The sequence below is a fragment of the Squalius cephalus genome (genome assembly GCF_949319135.1).
Source record: "Squalius cephalus genome assembly, chromosome: 17".
NCBI lineage: Eukaryota > Metazoa > Chordata > Actinopteri > Cypriniformes > Leuciscidae > Squalius > Squalius cephalus.
Window position 1 is genome coordinate 2700402 of NC_137138.1, and position 15171 is coordinate 2715572.

At 42.4% G+C, this 15171-nt stretch overlaps 2 protein-coding genes across 2 annotated transcripts in view; one reads left to right on the plus strand and one right to left on the minus strand.

Annotated features, from left to right (window-relative positions):
• The first annotated feature begins 1809 nt into the window (after positions 1 to 1809).
• On the plus strand, positions 1810 to 6718 carry vmo1b (vitelline membrane outer layer 1 homolog b). Its single transcript, XM_079846668.1, has 4 exons — positions 1810 to 2192; positions 3177 to 3313; positions 5121 to 5234; positions 6146 to 6718. Exons 1-4 carry the CDS (start codon positions 1992 to 1994, stop codon positions 6327 to 6329), a joined length of 636 nt encoding a protein of 211 aa, XP_079702794.1. The 5' UTR covers positions 1810 to 1991; the 3' UTR covers positions 6330 to 6718.
• A 5356-nt stretch (positions 6719 to 12074) lies between these two features.
• Positions 12075 to 15171, minus strand: part of LOC307144751 (lysosome membrane protein 2-like) — a gene marked incomplete at its 3' end in the record, with an annotated part of 40967 nt that continues 37870 nt past the window's right edge. Inside the window, exon 12 of the mRNA XM_079847312.1 lies at positions 12075 to 12119. Within this exon, the coding sequence (XP_079703438.1) occupies positions 12075 to 12119 (45 nt within the window). The remainder of the gene's footprint in view (positions 12120 to 15171) is intronic.

Sequence of the window (15171 nt, forward strand, 5' to 3'; positions counted from 1 at the left end):
ACATTTGCTTCTCATTCATTTGTTCATGTAATTTCTCCACATACAGCAGGGTTTCTCAAACTCGGTCCTGGAGGGCCACTGTCCTGCACAGTTTAGTTCCAACCCTGATCAAACACACCTGAGCAAGCTAATCAATGTCTTCAGGATCACTAGAAACTCACAGCTAGGTGTGTTTGATCAGGGTTGGAGCTAAACTGTGCAGGACAGTGGCCCTCCAGGACCGAGTTTGAGAAACCCTGACATACAGTATGGATCTGACTAATCAAAGAATGAATAAATAGGCCTATTTCCAGTAACTTTCATTTCTCTAAAGGAAGTTGAGCGTCAAAGCATAAGAAGAGACCTTACAATAACTATTTAATTTATTTCAGGGAACTCTATCAAAAATAGGCCTGTCACTAATGATTATTTTGGTAATCTGTCGATTATTTTGACGATTAATCGAGCAATCGGAAAATTTCAAAAACTTTTAGCCTTTTATGTTCAAACCGGATTCAGACAATAGGCGCGTTTCCATTACAGATTTGTGCAAAACTTTTGGGATTTTTTCTAAATGTCGACAAAAAACTATTGTGAAATGACGGCATTTCCATAAACCGATGTTATGCGACTAAAACTTCATTTTTTCCTCTCGCGATAAGTAAAATCATTCCAAAAACCATGGCAACGGACATTGGTAGGTTTATGTACTATATCCCAGCCACTGCACTGGCCATTATTATTAATCGAAGGAGACATATGTGTGTTTTCAAAGCATTAATGGTAAGGAACGACCCTTATTATACTTGAGAGCGGCTCATATGAGGAGTTTCTGGTGTTTCTCCCTCATTTCTGCTTCGAGGTCTTGATTGTGGCATTTATTTGAGGTTTAGAATCCATTATTCCTGTAATTCTTTTGCCTTTTATGAATTTAATAAAGAACTCGGTCTCGTATTCTGTCCAAACACACCGCGGAATTAACGTCAGGTGAATGTAAATGCGCAATAACTGTTTCCATTGCAGTTTTGCGAAATAATACTTTTTTTTCCCAAATTGCCTGAAAAACCACCAGCATAAAAACTTTATTGCGATAAATGGAAGTTTTTGCGAAATTGACGTGTTTCCATTGGGCGTATTTTCAATTCGCAATTTCAATTTGCGCAATTTGTAGGGTAATGGAAACACGGCTGATGGAGAGACTCAAGAAGAAGAGACAACATGTAGAAGCAACAGGACATTTCTGAATGGTTAGTTGATGAGTTTATGAAGCTGATGTGTAGTTATCTTCTAGTCAATGATTAGCATATTCTGTCTTGATAATCTATAAATCGTGTTCCGGGGGCGGGGTTTATGTAAATTTTAGGGTTGGTGATGTCACTAACCTGGGAGGAATGTTGTGTAGTCTCTACCAGCCGTTTGTTGTAGTCCTTAATAAGCGATTTCTTTAAAAGCAAATATCTTCCTTTGGTTTGAACTTTGAGCGTTGTAACTTTGCAGATGTTGTTTATGCTCAAACAGCAACATTACACACTAACTAAAGTTAGAAAAGTCAAATCATAATCAACCACCCCTTTAATAAATTGACAGCCATAAAACATAATCTGCCTTCTCATGTTTGTATGTGCGCTGAACGCTTTTACCTGAAAACCATTTTAAATTAACTAAGCTTTTATAGATAATTGTTGTCTCAGCGTTATTTGACCTGATCTTCTCATTGTTTACATGCACTTACTGGAATAATGAGTTCAGTATTCCTGCTCCACAAATAGTCTGGCATAGCCTACCATTGATAAAATCGAATGTCTTGAGCCATGGATCAGTTTATATTCTGACTGTATTTACATTGATAACGTTTAGGAGAGATGTTCTATTTGCTTTGCAGGTTGGACTTGGATCAAGTCAATGTCCCACAGTGAGCTTCACAGAGGAACCAACACACACACACACACACACACACACACACACACATCTGCTCTGGGCTCCAGCAGAAGACATCAGGACGGCCCTCAAACATGTCCAGAATTCTTCCCCTGACGTTGATTTCTCTGCTGGCTGTTTTCGGGCCGTACGTGAGCACAGAGAGACGCTTCGAGCGCTCCGCTAGAAGACCCGTCAGATCAGTGCTGAGGGTCCATAACGGGATGAGATGGGGCACGTGGGGGCAGAAGGAAATATGCCCGACTGGAATGTACGTCGCAGGGTTTAGTCTTAAGGTCAGTAACTATCACCACTATGTGAGGTTAAGTGGTTAAAACTTTGTGCTGGTAAAACAAAACGGACTCTATTTACTTTCCTTAATCCCTGGATGATTATTGCGCTTAAAGGTAATTATTATGATGTTATCAAAATGAATTTGTCTTTTGGCTGATGCAATCTTATCTAGGTCATGCAGACAACGGGTTAATGTTAATGTTAACCAATACTAAATGCCAAAGTAGCCTTTCTTGATAAAGATGTTACACTGCAAAATTTAAAAAAAAATCTTCTTCAGTATTTTTGTCTTCGTCAAGATGCATTTACTAGAGACGCAAGATGTTAAGTCTTGTTTTCTGAAAAAAGTATCAAAATTAAGCGAGAAAAAAACATCTGTCAATGGGGTCAGAAAAATATCTTAATTCAAAGGAAAAATAGATTATTTTTCACACTGGCAGATTTTAGTTCTTGATATTAAGCATAATTTTAATTTAATTTAATTTAAAAAGTTAATTTTAACTTATTTAAGACTTTTTTTCTTCAGTCATTTTGCTTCTCCATTAAATGGATCTTGAATTGCGAATGTTTAGATAATTATTTTGCAGTGTATACAATATGCATTTTGTATTTTGCCGTGACTTTTAATTAAGTTCTCATGTGTTCAACTGCATTTTGTGATACGACCAAAATGCGTAATTGACACACAAACACTGTAAGCGCAAAATGATTTACTCACTTCAACTGACAACTATTATACTTTACATATAGCCAACTTTACCCACATACATACATTATAAATAGCAAATAATTTATAATGACGCCCTATGTAAAATATTCTATCGCCCAGCTCTAAACCAAAGTTAATTTAGTATCTAAAATATAGTATTTATTATTATTTAAAGTCTTTATATTTTCGTTTACATGTTGTGTATTTTAGTCAGTTTAATTAGTTTCTGTTTTAGTTTAAGTTAATAGCACTGCTCTAAACTGGTGTTTTCCTGAAGGTGGCAGGCATGTGGGAATCTCTGCTGATTGGTGATAACACAGCGCTCAATGGGATTCGCCTTCACTGCATCGACCCGTCCAAAAGCTCATCAGGCCCGTATGAGGACTACGCCACAGTTCAATCCGACGTAGGAAGGTGACGCGTTTGAACTGGACGTAATACAGAGAAGCTGTAGCAAAACCTAAGGAGCTGCCTATATAGAGAGTATTGCCGGCCATGTTGCTGCCAATGTGGATCGCTTTAAATCCGTCACTTCTAATGTTTTATTCATCATGATAATCTTCAAAATTGAACACACCTTTCATGAACTTTGAAGCCTAAATACAGTCGGCACAAGTAAAAAGCTTAATAATACTTGATTCACATCACTTCCACCTCACTAAGCTTCCACCTTAAAGGTAGGGTAGGCAATTTCAGAGAGGCTAGCAATAGCAAGTTAGCAACTGTCAGGAGACGAGAGATGGCGTTAAATTACCTCATGTTAAAAGCACATAACATTAAAGAGAGTTGAAATTAATCATTGCATCGTGATGTGGACGATTCTCATCAATGCAGTAATAGACCATAATCGATCATAGCCTATTGACATTTCTCTGACGTTATTCGTCACATTCTCGCACTAGCATAAAATGGAGCGTGCGTGTGAGGCTGCATGCGTGTACGTGCGAGTGTGTGTGTGTGCGCGAGTCAAGTGCGAGTGTGCGTGCGTGAGTGTGTGCATGCGAGTGTGTTCGAGGCTGCATGCGTGCATGTACGTTCTAGTTTGTGTGTGTGCTCGAGTCGAGTGCGAGTGTGTGTGCAAGGCTACATGCGTGTATGTACATGTAATGTCTGAGTGTGTGTGTGCGCGAGTCGAGTGCGAGTGTGTGCATGCGAGTGTGTTCGAGGCTCCATGCGTGCATGTACGTTCGAGTGTGTGTGCGCGAGTCGAGTGTGTGTGTGTGCGAGTGTGTGTGCAAGGCTACATGCATGTGTGTACATGTAATGTCTGAGTGTGTGTGTGCGCGAGTCAAGTGCGAGTGCGAGTGTGTGCATGCGAGTGTGTTCGAGGCTGCATGCGTGCATGTACGTTCGAGTGTGTGTGTGCGCGAGTCGAGTGCGTGTGCGTGTGCGTGCGAGTGTGTGTGCGAGGCTACATGCGTGTGTGTACATGTAATGTCTGAGTGTCTGTGTGCGCGAGTCAAGTGCAAGTGTGTGTTTGCGAGGCTGCATGGGTGCATGTACGTGTGAGTGTGTGTGAGTGCTCGAGTCAAGTGCGAGTATGTGTGCATTCGAGTGTGTGTGAGCGTTATTGTAGCTTAAGTACACTTGACAGTTTCATGCGTTTTTAGTATTTACAGTGTTTCATCTAAATAGTCCTGTTGTCTGCTGTGTTCAGACTTAAAGTTGTGTTTGATGTTTTGTGGATGTAGGAAGTGTACTTTCTTGGAGCATATAAAATAAAAAGGGAGTTTATATCTGACTACTTTTATTCACTGATGAAAATGTAGGCATGTGCAGTAATATTGAAAAGTGAGGATGCAATGCGAATCACGCAATATCTAATTGAATCGTTGAATTCACAGCCCTAATAACATTACAATAATAATGAACGTAAACAACTTACAGACCTCTAGCTCTACAGCCTGACTGCTGCAGATCCCTTTCAGCGTTGATAGTGTTGACATAAAAAGCCATTAGTCTGAGGAAGTGAACCGCTCCAGGGAGAACATCATGGGTTGCCATCTCGTAATTACGGTAGTTATGGCGTGGCAGCATAAGCTCATTGTTTTGGTTCAGGAGGAACTGTAAAAGTTAACTGTAAATAACTCCCTTTGCCTACTTTTTCATTCTCAAACAGCAACATTACACACAGCAGAACATGGAAAAAAGTGTAGGACCCCTATAATCTCACAGATAACTGGTTAAATCATTAATGTTCCTTATCACGTTCTTTCCTCAGCTGGGGTAAATGGTCAGATTTAAAATGGTGCTCGAAAGGATTACTGACATCTTTTCAGCTGAGAGTGGAACCCTATCAAGGGACCTGGGACGACACGGCCGCAAACAATATCAGGTGATGATTTTATTTTAATTTAAAACTTATTTTGAAATCATAACAGCATTCCATAACAAGCTGCATAAACATGTCACTGCATGAGGCTCATCTGGCACAGATATCAAGTGACCAAGAGTTATTTAACAACAAAATACACTACAAGTAGCCTAAATAAAGGGTCCAAAAGCAGTTTTTCGTAGCGATGCAGAAGAAGAACCATTATGGGTTCTCAAAAGAACTTTTCTGCCAACAGTTTTTTCCTCCACTATAAATAACCTTCTCTGCAATGGAAAGGTTCCAATGATATTCAAAGGTTTTTCATGGAACCATGGATACCAATAAAGAACCTTTATTATTAAAGTCCCCCTGTGGTGAAAATCCATGCTTTTAATGTTGTTTATGTGTCTATGTGGTGTTTTTAATATGCTTTAAGACAAAGCATGTGTAAGTTCATAAGTCGACACCATTGCTGAGTATTTTCTCCTTAAAACTGCAGTGAACCAAAGACAGTCTCAAAAACACGCTTTGAAATCGCTGGTGTTTCTGACGTCACAAACTACCTTGTAACCAATCAGATCAACGTGTGATCGTCAACCAGTGGATCTCTGAGCTGAGTGAGTGGAGGCAGGGCTCATTTGCATATTCATAGAACCGCATATACTATATGAAGCAAGGGTGTCGAGTAACATTCAAGATATTTTAAGGCATGAAGAAATTTTTTTTCAAGGAAAAAACGTTTAAATATGTCATTTTGATTAAATATGAGTTTTAAGGGATACAATTATTGATTACAGGGGGACTTTAACAGTGGACTGGACAGTTGTCTCAAAGGACAGTTCTGGTTGTCACTCTCAAAACTTAACAAGCGTAAACAGAACAGCATCTGTCCAAACAGGACTGACACTGTAGTCTTGCTGAATTTTCACCAGGTTCAACTGCAGTGGAAATGCAGAACAACTGCAGGGATCTGGGATGTCATGGGGCACTTGGGGCGACTGGAGCGAGCCGTGCAGAGGAAAAGGAATCTGTGGCATCGAGACGATGGTGGAGCAACCGCAGGGAGTCGGAGACGACACGGCCCTCAATGACGTGCGCATGTTCTGCTGTGATTGAACTGAATGCTTGTTTCAGAAAAAAATATTTGGTGGAATTTTTCTTGAACATACTGAAGAGTTTCCTCACGTTTGTGACTACTAGTCATCAGTCTAGGAAATAGCCTACATTTCTATGAAGTTACTACATGTGATTCTGTGAAAGGCTTACATAATGTTGTATTAATATGCAAATAAAAGACAAACATACAGATCCAACTCTGAAATTACAGTTTATTTTTGAGTCAACAAGAATTTACAAACAATGCGAAATCTACGTTAATTACAATGTTCTTTTACAGAACTCGGAATAACAGATAGCGGTTTTGCCCCTTGGATGCGCGCGCATCCGGTATTGTTTGTATACAAGAAACCTATTGTATGTCTAAATATACGCCATGACTTTTGCATATTTTCTGTAAAACTTTTTGTGTTCAATGCCATAAGAGTGAGAGGGACATCTTTATAAGTTTTGTTATTTTGTGTTCAGAAAAAAAGAACGAAGGTCATCCATGGCTTTAGACAAGAGCAACACAGGGTGAGTAAAACAATTAGCCTCCTGAATTTTTTTTTTTTTTTTTTTTTTTTTTTGAGTAACCTTATGCTGAAACCTATGGAAGTCTGCTATTTCTGCTACATAAGAAAAAATATTATTTGGTAATCGTAATTATGACATACAACTACGGTGTAATTATAAAACAAAAAGTCAAAATTATGACTTAAAAGGTCATTATGGCATAGAAAGTAATAATTTCTAGTTTTATCTCATTATTTGATCTCATAATTGAATTACTATGTCATAATTTCTACTTTTCGTTTCAGAATTTCGAGATAAAAAGTCAAAATTGACTTAATATGCCATAGTTATGAATAATACGGCATAATTTCGAATTTTTGTCACAATTTTGACTTTTTGTTGTGATAATTATTACTTAGTATGTCATAATTAAGATTTACCAATGCACAGTTTTCCTTTTGTGGTGGAAATGGGCTTTCATAGAACCCAGAACATTACTTTAAGAACTGACCCATGAAGAAACACTCAATATACAGTACTTCATTCACATTTTTAATGTCCTCCAAGTCTCCCTCTCTTAAGTCCTGTTTGACCTTTCCTACAGGATTTGTTGTGTGACGCAGTGACATTACGTGAAGTGGGATGCTCTGCTTTTTAATTCGAGTCGCACTGATATCATTTCCTCCTTCATTGTTGGCAGGTTTTGACTTCTTCGTTGTGTTCTATGAATATGCAAATGAGCACCGCCTCCACTCACTCACAGTAGCTCAGAGATCCACTCGTTGACGATCACAGGTTGATCTGATTGGTTACAAGGTAGTTTGTGACGTCAGAAACACCAGCGATTTCAAAGCGTGTTTTTGAGACTGTCTTTGGTTCACTGCAGTTTTAAGGAGGAAATACTCAGCAATGCTGTCGACTTATGAACTTACACATGGTTTGCAGTGGCGGCTGGTGAAAAATATTAGGTAGGGCTGTGCCATATTAAGTCAGTTTCAATAGTTTGGTAACCATGGGAGTCAGGTCTTTTAGCGTTGTGGCTACCAGGTTGTGGAATGCTCTTCCTCAAGACATCCGTCAAGCATCCACCCTTCTCTCCTTCAAAAACACATTTTTCTATGAATATTACTCTTCAGCTTACAGTCTGTAAATTCTACCTGGTTATTGATGTTATTAGCTTGAATCCCTCTTTGTTCTTTAACCTAACTTTGCAAGTGACCTCTATATATTACTTTCTGCCCTTGGTGTGTGTATTGTGCGTTGATGTTTATTTTGTTCTATTAACCCAATGGTTCTCAAACTTTAGAGTGTTATTCCCCCACAGGATTTTAACACCGTTCTGCATACCCCCTCTCTGCAGCTTTTTCAATAAGGGACAATATTTGCCCGTGCATTTTTTACCTTTACAAATACTTTTATAAAATAAATAATGCTTTAAATAAAAAAAAATGAAATAGAGAAATATGCAATGATGGTAAAAACGTAATATGTAAAAACGATCCTTTTAAATATTATTACATCATTACATTTTACATATTAAATTTGCCAATAGGTGGCGGCAAGTCATGGTCTTTATTAGTGAGTCATCGAGTCATTCATTCATACAGTAACGAAGCAAGTGGCTGTATTATGAATGAACCATTGAATCATTGATTGATTAGCGCCCCTAGCGCCCTCTATTGGCCAGCCACCCCTGATGGTTTGTCTTAGAGGTGCTCTAAGCGATGTTGGGTGACGTCACTTCTTGTTGACGTTCAAAGTATTGTCAAACAAAACAGAGGCTAGCTCGACCCCTAATCTACATTTCTTCTGTCTATATAATGAAATGCAGTAAAGGACTCTGTGCCTTTTTGTAACTCAAGTTGGCCCATGATGCTAAGAGTGACCAAAACTCTTAGCATCATGTATTTTAATGTTAGGTTCACATCTCTCTTTATTCTAGACTAGAGCATTCAATGTTATTGTATTGATTATCTTTGAACTGATTATGAAATTGGCATGATGCATTTACCTGACATAACAAATTGCTACATTTGATTATTTTAACTGACTTTGACATTATTTTTCAAAAGTTAAAAAATAGTCAAACATTCACTCACATTTAATGATGCACAGATATCATTAAAACCTTTTCGTTTTGGAGTCAGATGAAATAACGAGAGAATACATTATGAGAAAATGTATTGCATTTAATCAAAAATACTTCGCCACAGATTTTAATAATTTGGGGTCCATAAAGGCACTACATGAGCTAATATATAATAAAACGTTGAATTAATTTGCACTGTGTACCTTTTTCATTATCATTGGCAAGATAATTGCAACTTTTTTATCATCTTTGGCTGATGTGGATATATCATGTCATTATACAGTGTTTCCAACGAAATCTAGCATTTTTATTTTAGGTATCTGGGAGACATATGGAACAAATGTGACACAAAATGTCATAATTATGAGATAAAAAGTGGAAATGACTGTCACTGACATTTTGTAAATTTCAATTTTGTGTCAAATTCGTCCTTGTACATCATAGTTTGGACTTTTTATGTCATAATTTATTTACAAAGGCATGCTTTTTTTTTTTCTTATTGTGATGGCTTCCATAGATACATTTGCATTACATACATTTACATTTAATTTTTTATCCAAAGCAACTTATAAGTAACAAGCACTGTAGTTTATCATAACAGCCGCCATATTTGCAGTCTCAAGTACTCTATAAAAAGTGGTAATCTGGTACCTTAAAGAGCTCATTTTACCCAATTTAGCTCCTGAAATTAGTTTTGTTCATATAAATTGACCTGTTTAGGTTTATACAGTGGTTAAATAATATTTAAGATGTAATTTTTAGGTTACTATTAATGTCAGTGTGTAAGTATAATCAGAAGGGGTGAGACTGTGTTACAGATTCAGAAAAGGAGTTATTATACAAACACATGAGTACAAAATAAAATACAAAACATGCCTTTCAGAAAGTCTTTTTAATTGTATTTTCTTATAAATCCACAGGAAAAAGGCGTCATTTATATACAAAACTGTACAATTATTTGTGCAGTCTGAATATAGAAATCTAACAGCTGGACAGATGCAGAAGACAATAAACAGTCTGTGTTCATCGATCAAAGTTTTATAGTTTATACACTGATGAAGGCAAGATCTGCATCATTTAACACCTGAAAGGCTGGAAAGACACAAAATGCATTTAAAGCACATTACATTCACACTGAAGCTCAAAGATTCAGTCTCAGCTCGGATACAGACACTATCATTTGAACTCGGGATCAAATATGAAATTTCACTGTGTGATTTTTCCATTGACGTCCAAGTGAATCAAATTCATCAAGTGCATTTTTTTCATGTTTGGCACATCGGTATAATGACAAGAAAGAAATTATAAAACTCAAATAAAATGGCTCAGAGATTGAAACCAGTGACCATCTCAAAAACACACACACACACCCTCCCACTGACAGAGACACACGCCGCCTGTGATAAACCCCACCCACTAAAAGATACACACACCCTCTCCGTGGTAAACCTCACCCACTAAAAGATACACACACCCTCTGTGATAAACCCCACCCACTAAAAGATACACACACCCTCTCTGTGATAAACCTCACCCACTAAAAGATACACACGCCCTCTGTGATAAACCCCACCCACTAAAAGATACACACACCCTCTCTGTGATAAACCCCACCCACTAAAAGATACACAAGCCCTCTGTGATAAACCCCACCCACTAAAAGATACACACGCCCTTCTCTGTGATAAACCCCGCCCACTAAAAGATACACACCCTCTCTGTGATAAACCCCGCCCACTAAAAGATACACACACCCTCTCTGTGATAAACCCCGCCCACTAAAAGATACACACGCCCTCTGTGATAAACCCCGCCCACTAAAAGATACACACACCCTCTCTGTGATAAACCTCACCCACTAAAAGATACACACGCCCTCTGTGATAAACCCCACCCACTAAAAGATACACACACCCTCTCTGTGATAAACCCCACCCACTAAAAGATACACAAGCCCTCTGTGATAAACCCCACCCACTAAAAGATACACACGCCCTTCTCTGTGATAAACCCCGCCCACTAAAAGATACACACCCTCTCTGTGATAAACCCCGCCCACTAAAAGATACACACACCCTCTCTGTGATAAACCCCGCCCACTAAAAGATACACACGCCCTGTGATAAACCCCGCCCACTAAAAGATACACACACCCTCTCTGTGATAAACCTCACCCACTAAAAGATACACACGCCCTCTGTGATAAACCCCACCCACTAAAAGATACACACACCCTCTCTGTGATAAACCCCACCCACTAAAAGATACACAAGCCCTCTGTGATAAACCCCACCCACTAAAAGATACACACGCCCTTCTCTGTGATAAACCCCGCCCACTAAAAGATACACACCCTCTCTGTGATAAACCCCGCCCACTAAAAGATACACACGCCCTCTCTGTGATAAATCCCACCCACTAAAAGATACACACGCCCTCTCTGTGATAAACCCCACCCACTAAAAGATACACACGCCCTTCTCTGTGATAAACCCCGGCCACTAAAAGATACACACCCTCTCTGTGATAAACCCCGCCCACTAAAAGATACACACACCCTCTCTGTGATAAACCCCGCCCACTAAAAGATACATACACGCCCTCTCTGTGATAAACCCCGCCCACTAAAAGATACACACACCCTCTCTGTGATAAACCCCGCCCACTAAAAGATACACACACCCTCTCTGTGATAAACCCCGCCCACTAAAAGATACACACACCCTCTCTGTGATAAACCCCGCCCACTAAAAGATACATACACGCCCTCTGTCAAACAGCAGTGCATGCTGGTTAGAAAGGTTTTGTCCAACCTGAGACAGCACCGACGCCACGTCACTCGACGTATGGCATCAAATGTAAATTTGATATTCAAATTAAATAGATAAACCTTAAATTTAGGCCTAAATGTGTTTGTGCTCCACAGCTCACATAGTGACACACGAGAGGAGTGATCCTCCAAAAATCACTTACAGCAGCTTCAGTGTTGCTCAGTGTTTAAATATGTAACTAAACAGATGCTGAATGACCCTGAAGAGTGTGTGTGTGTGTGTGTGTGTGTGTGTGTGTGTGTGTGTGTGTGTGTGTGTGTGTGTGCAGAGACACTCTTCAGTCGTTCTTCAAGATGCCTGGTTCCTAACGGCTTCAGTCCTGAGGAAGAATCAGTGTGTGAATGCGTGTTGTGTTGTGTCTTTCTTTGCGGATGGCTAAAAATAAGAAAGAAAACACAACGATTGTTTAGTACGTTACGTGAGTGTGTGTTATCAGTCTAAAACAAACAATGCAAGGTCAAGAACACTGTAATGGTCACCAGCTGGAGTGCCCTTGAGAGCCACCAGAGGGCACTCCACATCAGACACTCACGTTCACTCTCAGACTACAATTCCCATACTCACTGACCGGACTCATTATCTCTGAACACTCATCACATTCACCTGTACCTCATTATCACTGATTGCATTCACCTGTGTCCCATCACCCTGTTAGTCTCAGTCTATTTATACCTTGTTCATTCATTCACTCACCGCGAAGTCTTGTTAAGTGTTACACTGCATTTCTGAGCGTTTCCCTGGTTTTCTTGTTTCTTGGTTTTTGATATCTTGCCCTGTTCCCTGGATTACTCTCTTGCCTCTGGTCCCTGGATTACTCTCTTGCCTCTGGTCCCTGCCTGTTTTGTTTGTTTTGTTGTTTTGACTACCTGCCTGTGTATGACCCTAGCCTGTACTTTGGATTACGCCACTGGATTGACCCAGCCAATAAAGCTGCATTTGGATCTCCTACTTTGTGTCTCTGAGCAGTTCGTGACAGAAGACTTCGCCACACAAAGATCCAGCAGCCATGCCAACCATGGACACAGGTGCACAAATCCTGCGTCTCCGTCAGGGGAATCGTTCGATTGAGAGGTATGTCGAAGAGTTTATTGAACTGGCACATCTTACCTCAATGACCACAGAGTGCCTAATGATATTTTTTCGTGGAGGACTATCTGAACCGCTCAGTTCATTCATGCCCTGGCATGATCCTCACGGGACTTTAGAGCAGTATATTAATCTGGCCCTTTTGTTGAGTGGCTCATCGTTTACTGTGGGCGGGGTAGAGGAAGAGCTCCGTGAACCCACAGTATCTCCTGAGCCAAAGCTTCACGTCACGTCTGCCGAGCCAGAGCTTCACGTCACGTCTGCCGAGCCAGAGCTTCACGCCAGTCCAGCCGAGCCCGCACTTCACGCCAGATCTGCCGAAGCCAAGGCAGTATGCGTCATGCCCGCCGCCCCTGAGACAGCAAGCGACATGCTCGCCAAGCTAGAGTCTTCACCGCTGGTCCCGTCCAGCTCAGAGCCCTCTTCACCGCTGGTTCCGTCCAGCTCAGAGCCCTCTTCACCGCTGGTCCCGTCCAGCTCAGAGCCCTCTTCACCGCTGGTTCCGTCCAGCTCAGAGCCCTCTTCGCCGCTGGTCCTGCCCAGCTCAGAGCCCTCTTCATCGCTGGTTCCGTCCAGCACAGAGCCCTCTTCGCCGCTGGTTCCGTTCAGTTCAGAGCCCTCTTCATCGCTGGTCCTGTCCAGCTCAAAGTCCTCTTCGCCGCTGGTCCTATCCAGCTCAAAGCCCTCGCTGACGCTGGTCCCGTCAAGCTCAGAGCGCGCTGATCCTGATCCAGAGACTGAGCTTCACGTCACTTCTGCCGATCCAGAGACTGAGCTTCACGTCACTTCTGCCGATCCAGAGACTGAGCTTCACGTCACGTCAGCCGATCCTGAGACTGAGCTTCACGTCACGTTCGCCCGTCAAGAGTCTCGTCCCGCCGAGACTGAATCTGATCCGAATACTGAGCCTGAATCTGTTCCTCTTCCTCTTTCTGCGCCTGTGTCTTCGGACAAGATGGCCGACTCTACGCCTGTGTCTTCGGACAAGATGGCCGAATCCTCGCCTGTGTCTTCGGACAAGATGGCCGACTCCACGCCTGTGTCTTCGGACAAGATGGCCGACTCCACGCCTGTGTCTTCGGACAAGATGGCCGACTCCACGCCTGTGTCTTCGGACAAGATGGCCGACTCCACGCCTGTGTCTTCGGACAAGATGGCCGACTCCACGCCTGTGTCTTCGGACAAGATGGCTGAAACCACGCCTGTGTCTTCGGACAAGATGGCTGAAACCACGCCTGTGTCTTCGGACAAGATGGCCACCGCCGAGCCAGTGTCTCGGGACAAGATGGTCTCCACCGAGCCAGTGTCTTCGGAAAAGATGGCCGCCACTGAGCCGGTGTCTGTTCCTGAGCCGGGGTCTGTTCCTGAGCCGGTGTCTGTTCCTGTCCCTGAGCCGGTGTCTGTTCCTGTCCCTGAGCCGGTGTCTTTTCCTGTCCCTGAGCCAGTGTCTGTTCCTGTCCCTGAGCCGGTGTCTGTTCCTGTCCCTGAGCCGGTGTCTGTTCCTGTTCTAGAGCCCGTTCATGTTCCTGAACCGTTGGATCCGCCTGAAGGGTCGTCTCCGCCCCGGCCGCCTGAAGGGTCGTCTTCGCCCCGGCCGCCTGCACAGCCTGCTCCGCCCTGGCCGCCTGCTCAACCTGCTCCGCCCCGGCCGCCTGCACAGCCTGCTCCGCCCTGGCCGCCTGAACAGCCTGCTCCGCCCTGGCCGCCTGCTCCGCCCTGGCCGCCTGCACAGCCTGCTCCGCCCTGGCCGCCTGCACAGCCTGATCCGCCCTGGTCGCCTGCACAGCCTGCTCCGCCCTGGCCTTCCGCCCTGCCGGAGTCTTCAGGTCCTCTTCCGCTACACGGGCCTGGCCCTCCATCCCGCCCCCGGGTCCGCCTCCGCTCCACCACCCTCCTGGACAATTTAGGAGCGTCTGGAATCCGCTCCTTAAAGGGGGGGCTATGTAATGGTCACCAGCTGGAGTGCCCTTGAGAGCCACCAGAGGGCACTCCACATCAGACACTCACGTTCACTCTCAGACTACAATTCCCATACTCACTGACCGGACTCATTATCTCTGAACACTCATCACATTCACCTGTACCTCATTATCACTGATTGCATTCACCTGTGTCCCATCACCCTGTTAGTCTCAGTCTATTTATACCTTGTTCATTCATTCACTCACCGCGAAGTCTTGTTAAGTGTTACACTGCATTTCTGAGCGTTTCCCTGGTTTTCTTGTTTCTTGGTTTTTGATATCTTGCCCTGTTCCCTGGATTACTCTCTTGCCTCTGGTCCCTGGATTACTCTCTTGCCTCTGGTCCCTGCCTGTTTTGTTTGTTTTGTTGTTTTGACTAC

Excerpts from the sequence above, each read along its gene's own strand:
- vmo1b (XM_079846668.1), top strand. The coding sequence starts at position 1,992 with ATGTCCAGAATTCTTCCCCTGACGTTGATTTCTCTGCTGGCTGTTTTC. Across the intron at positions 2,193-3,176 it reads TCGCAGGGTTTAGTCTTAAG|GTGGCAGGCATGTGGGAATC; the intron begins GTCAGTAACTAT and ends GTTTTCCTGAAG. Across the intron at positions 5,235-6,145 it reads ACGGCCGCAAACAATATCAG|GTTCAACTGCAGTGGAAATG; the intron begins GTGATGATTTTA and ends AATTTTCACCAG.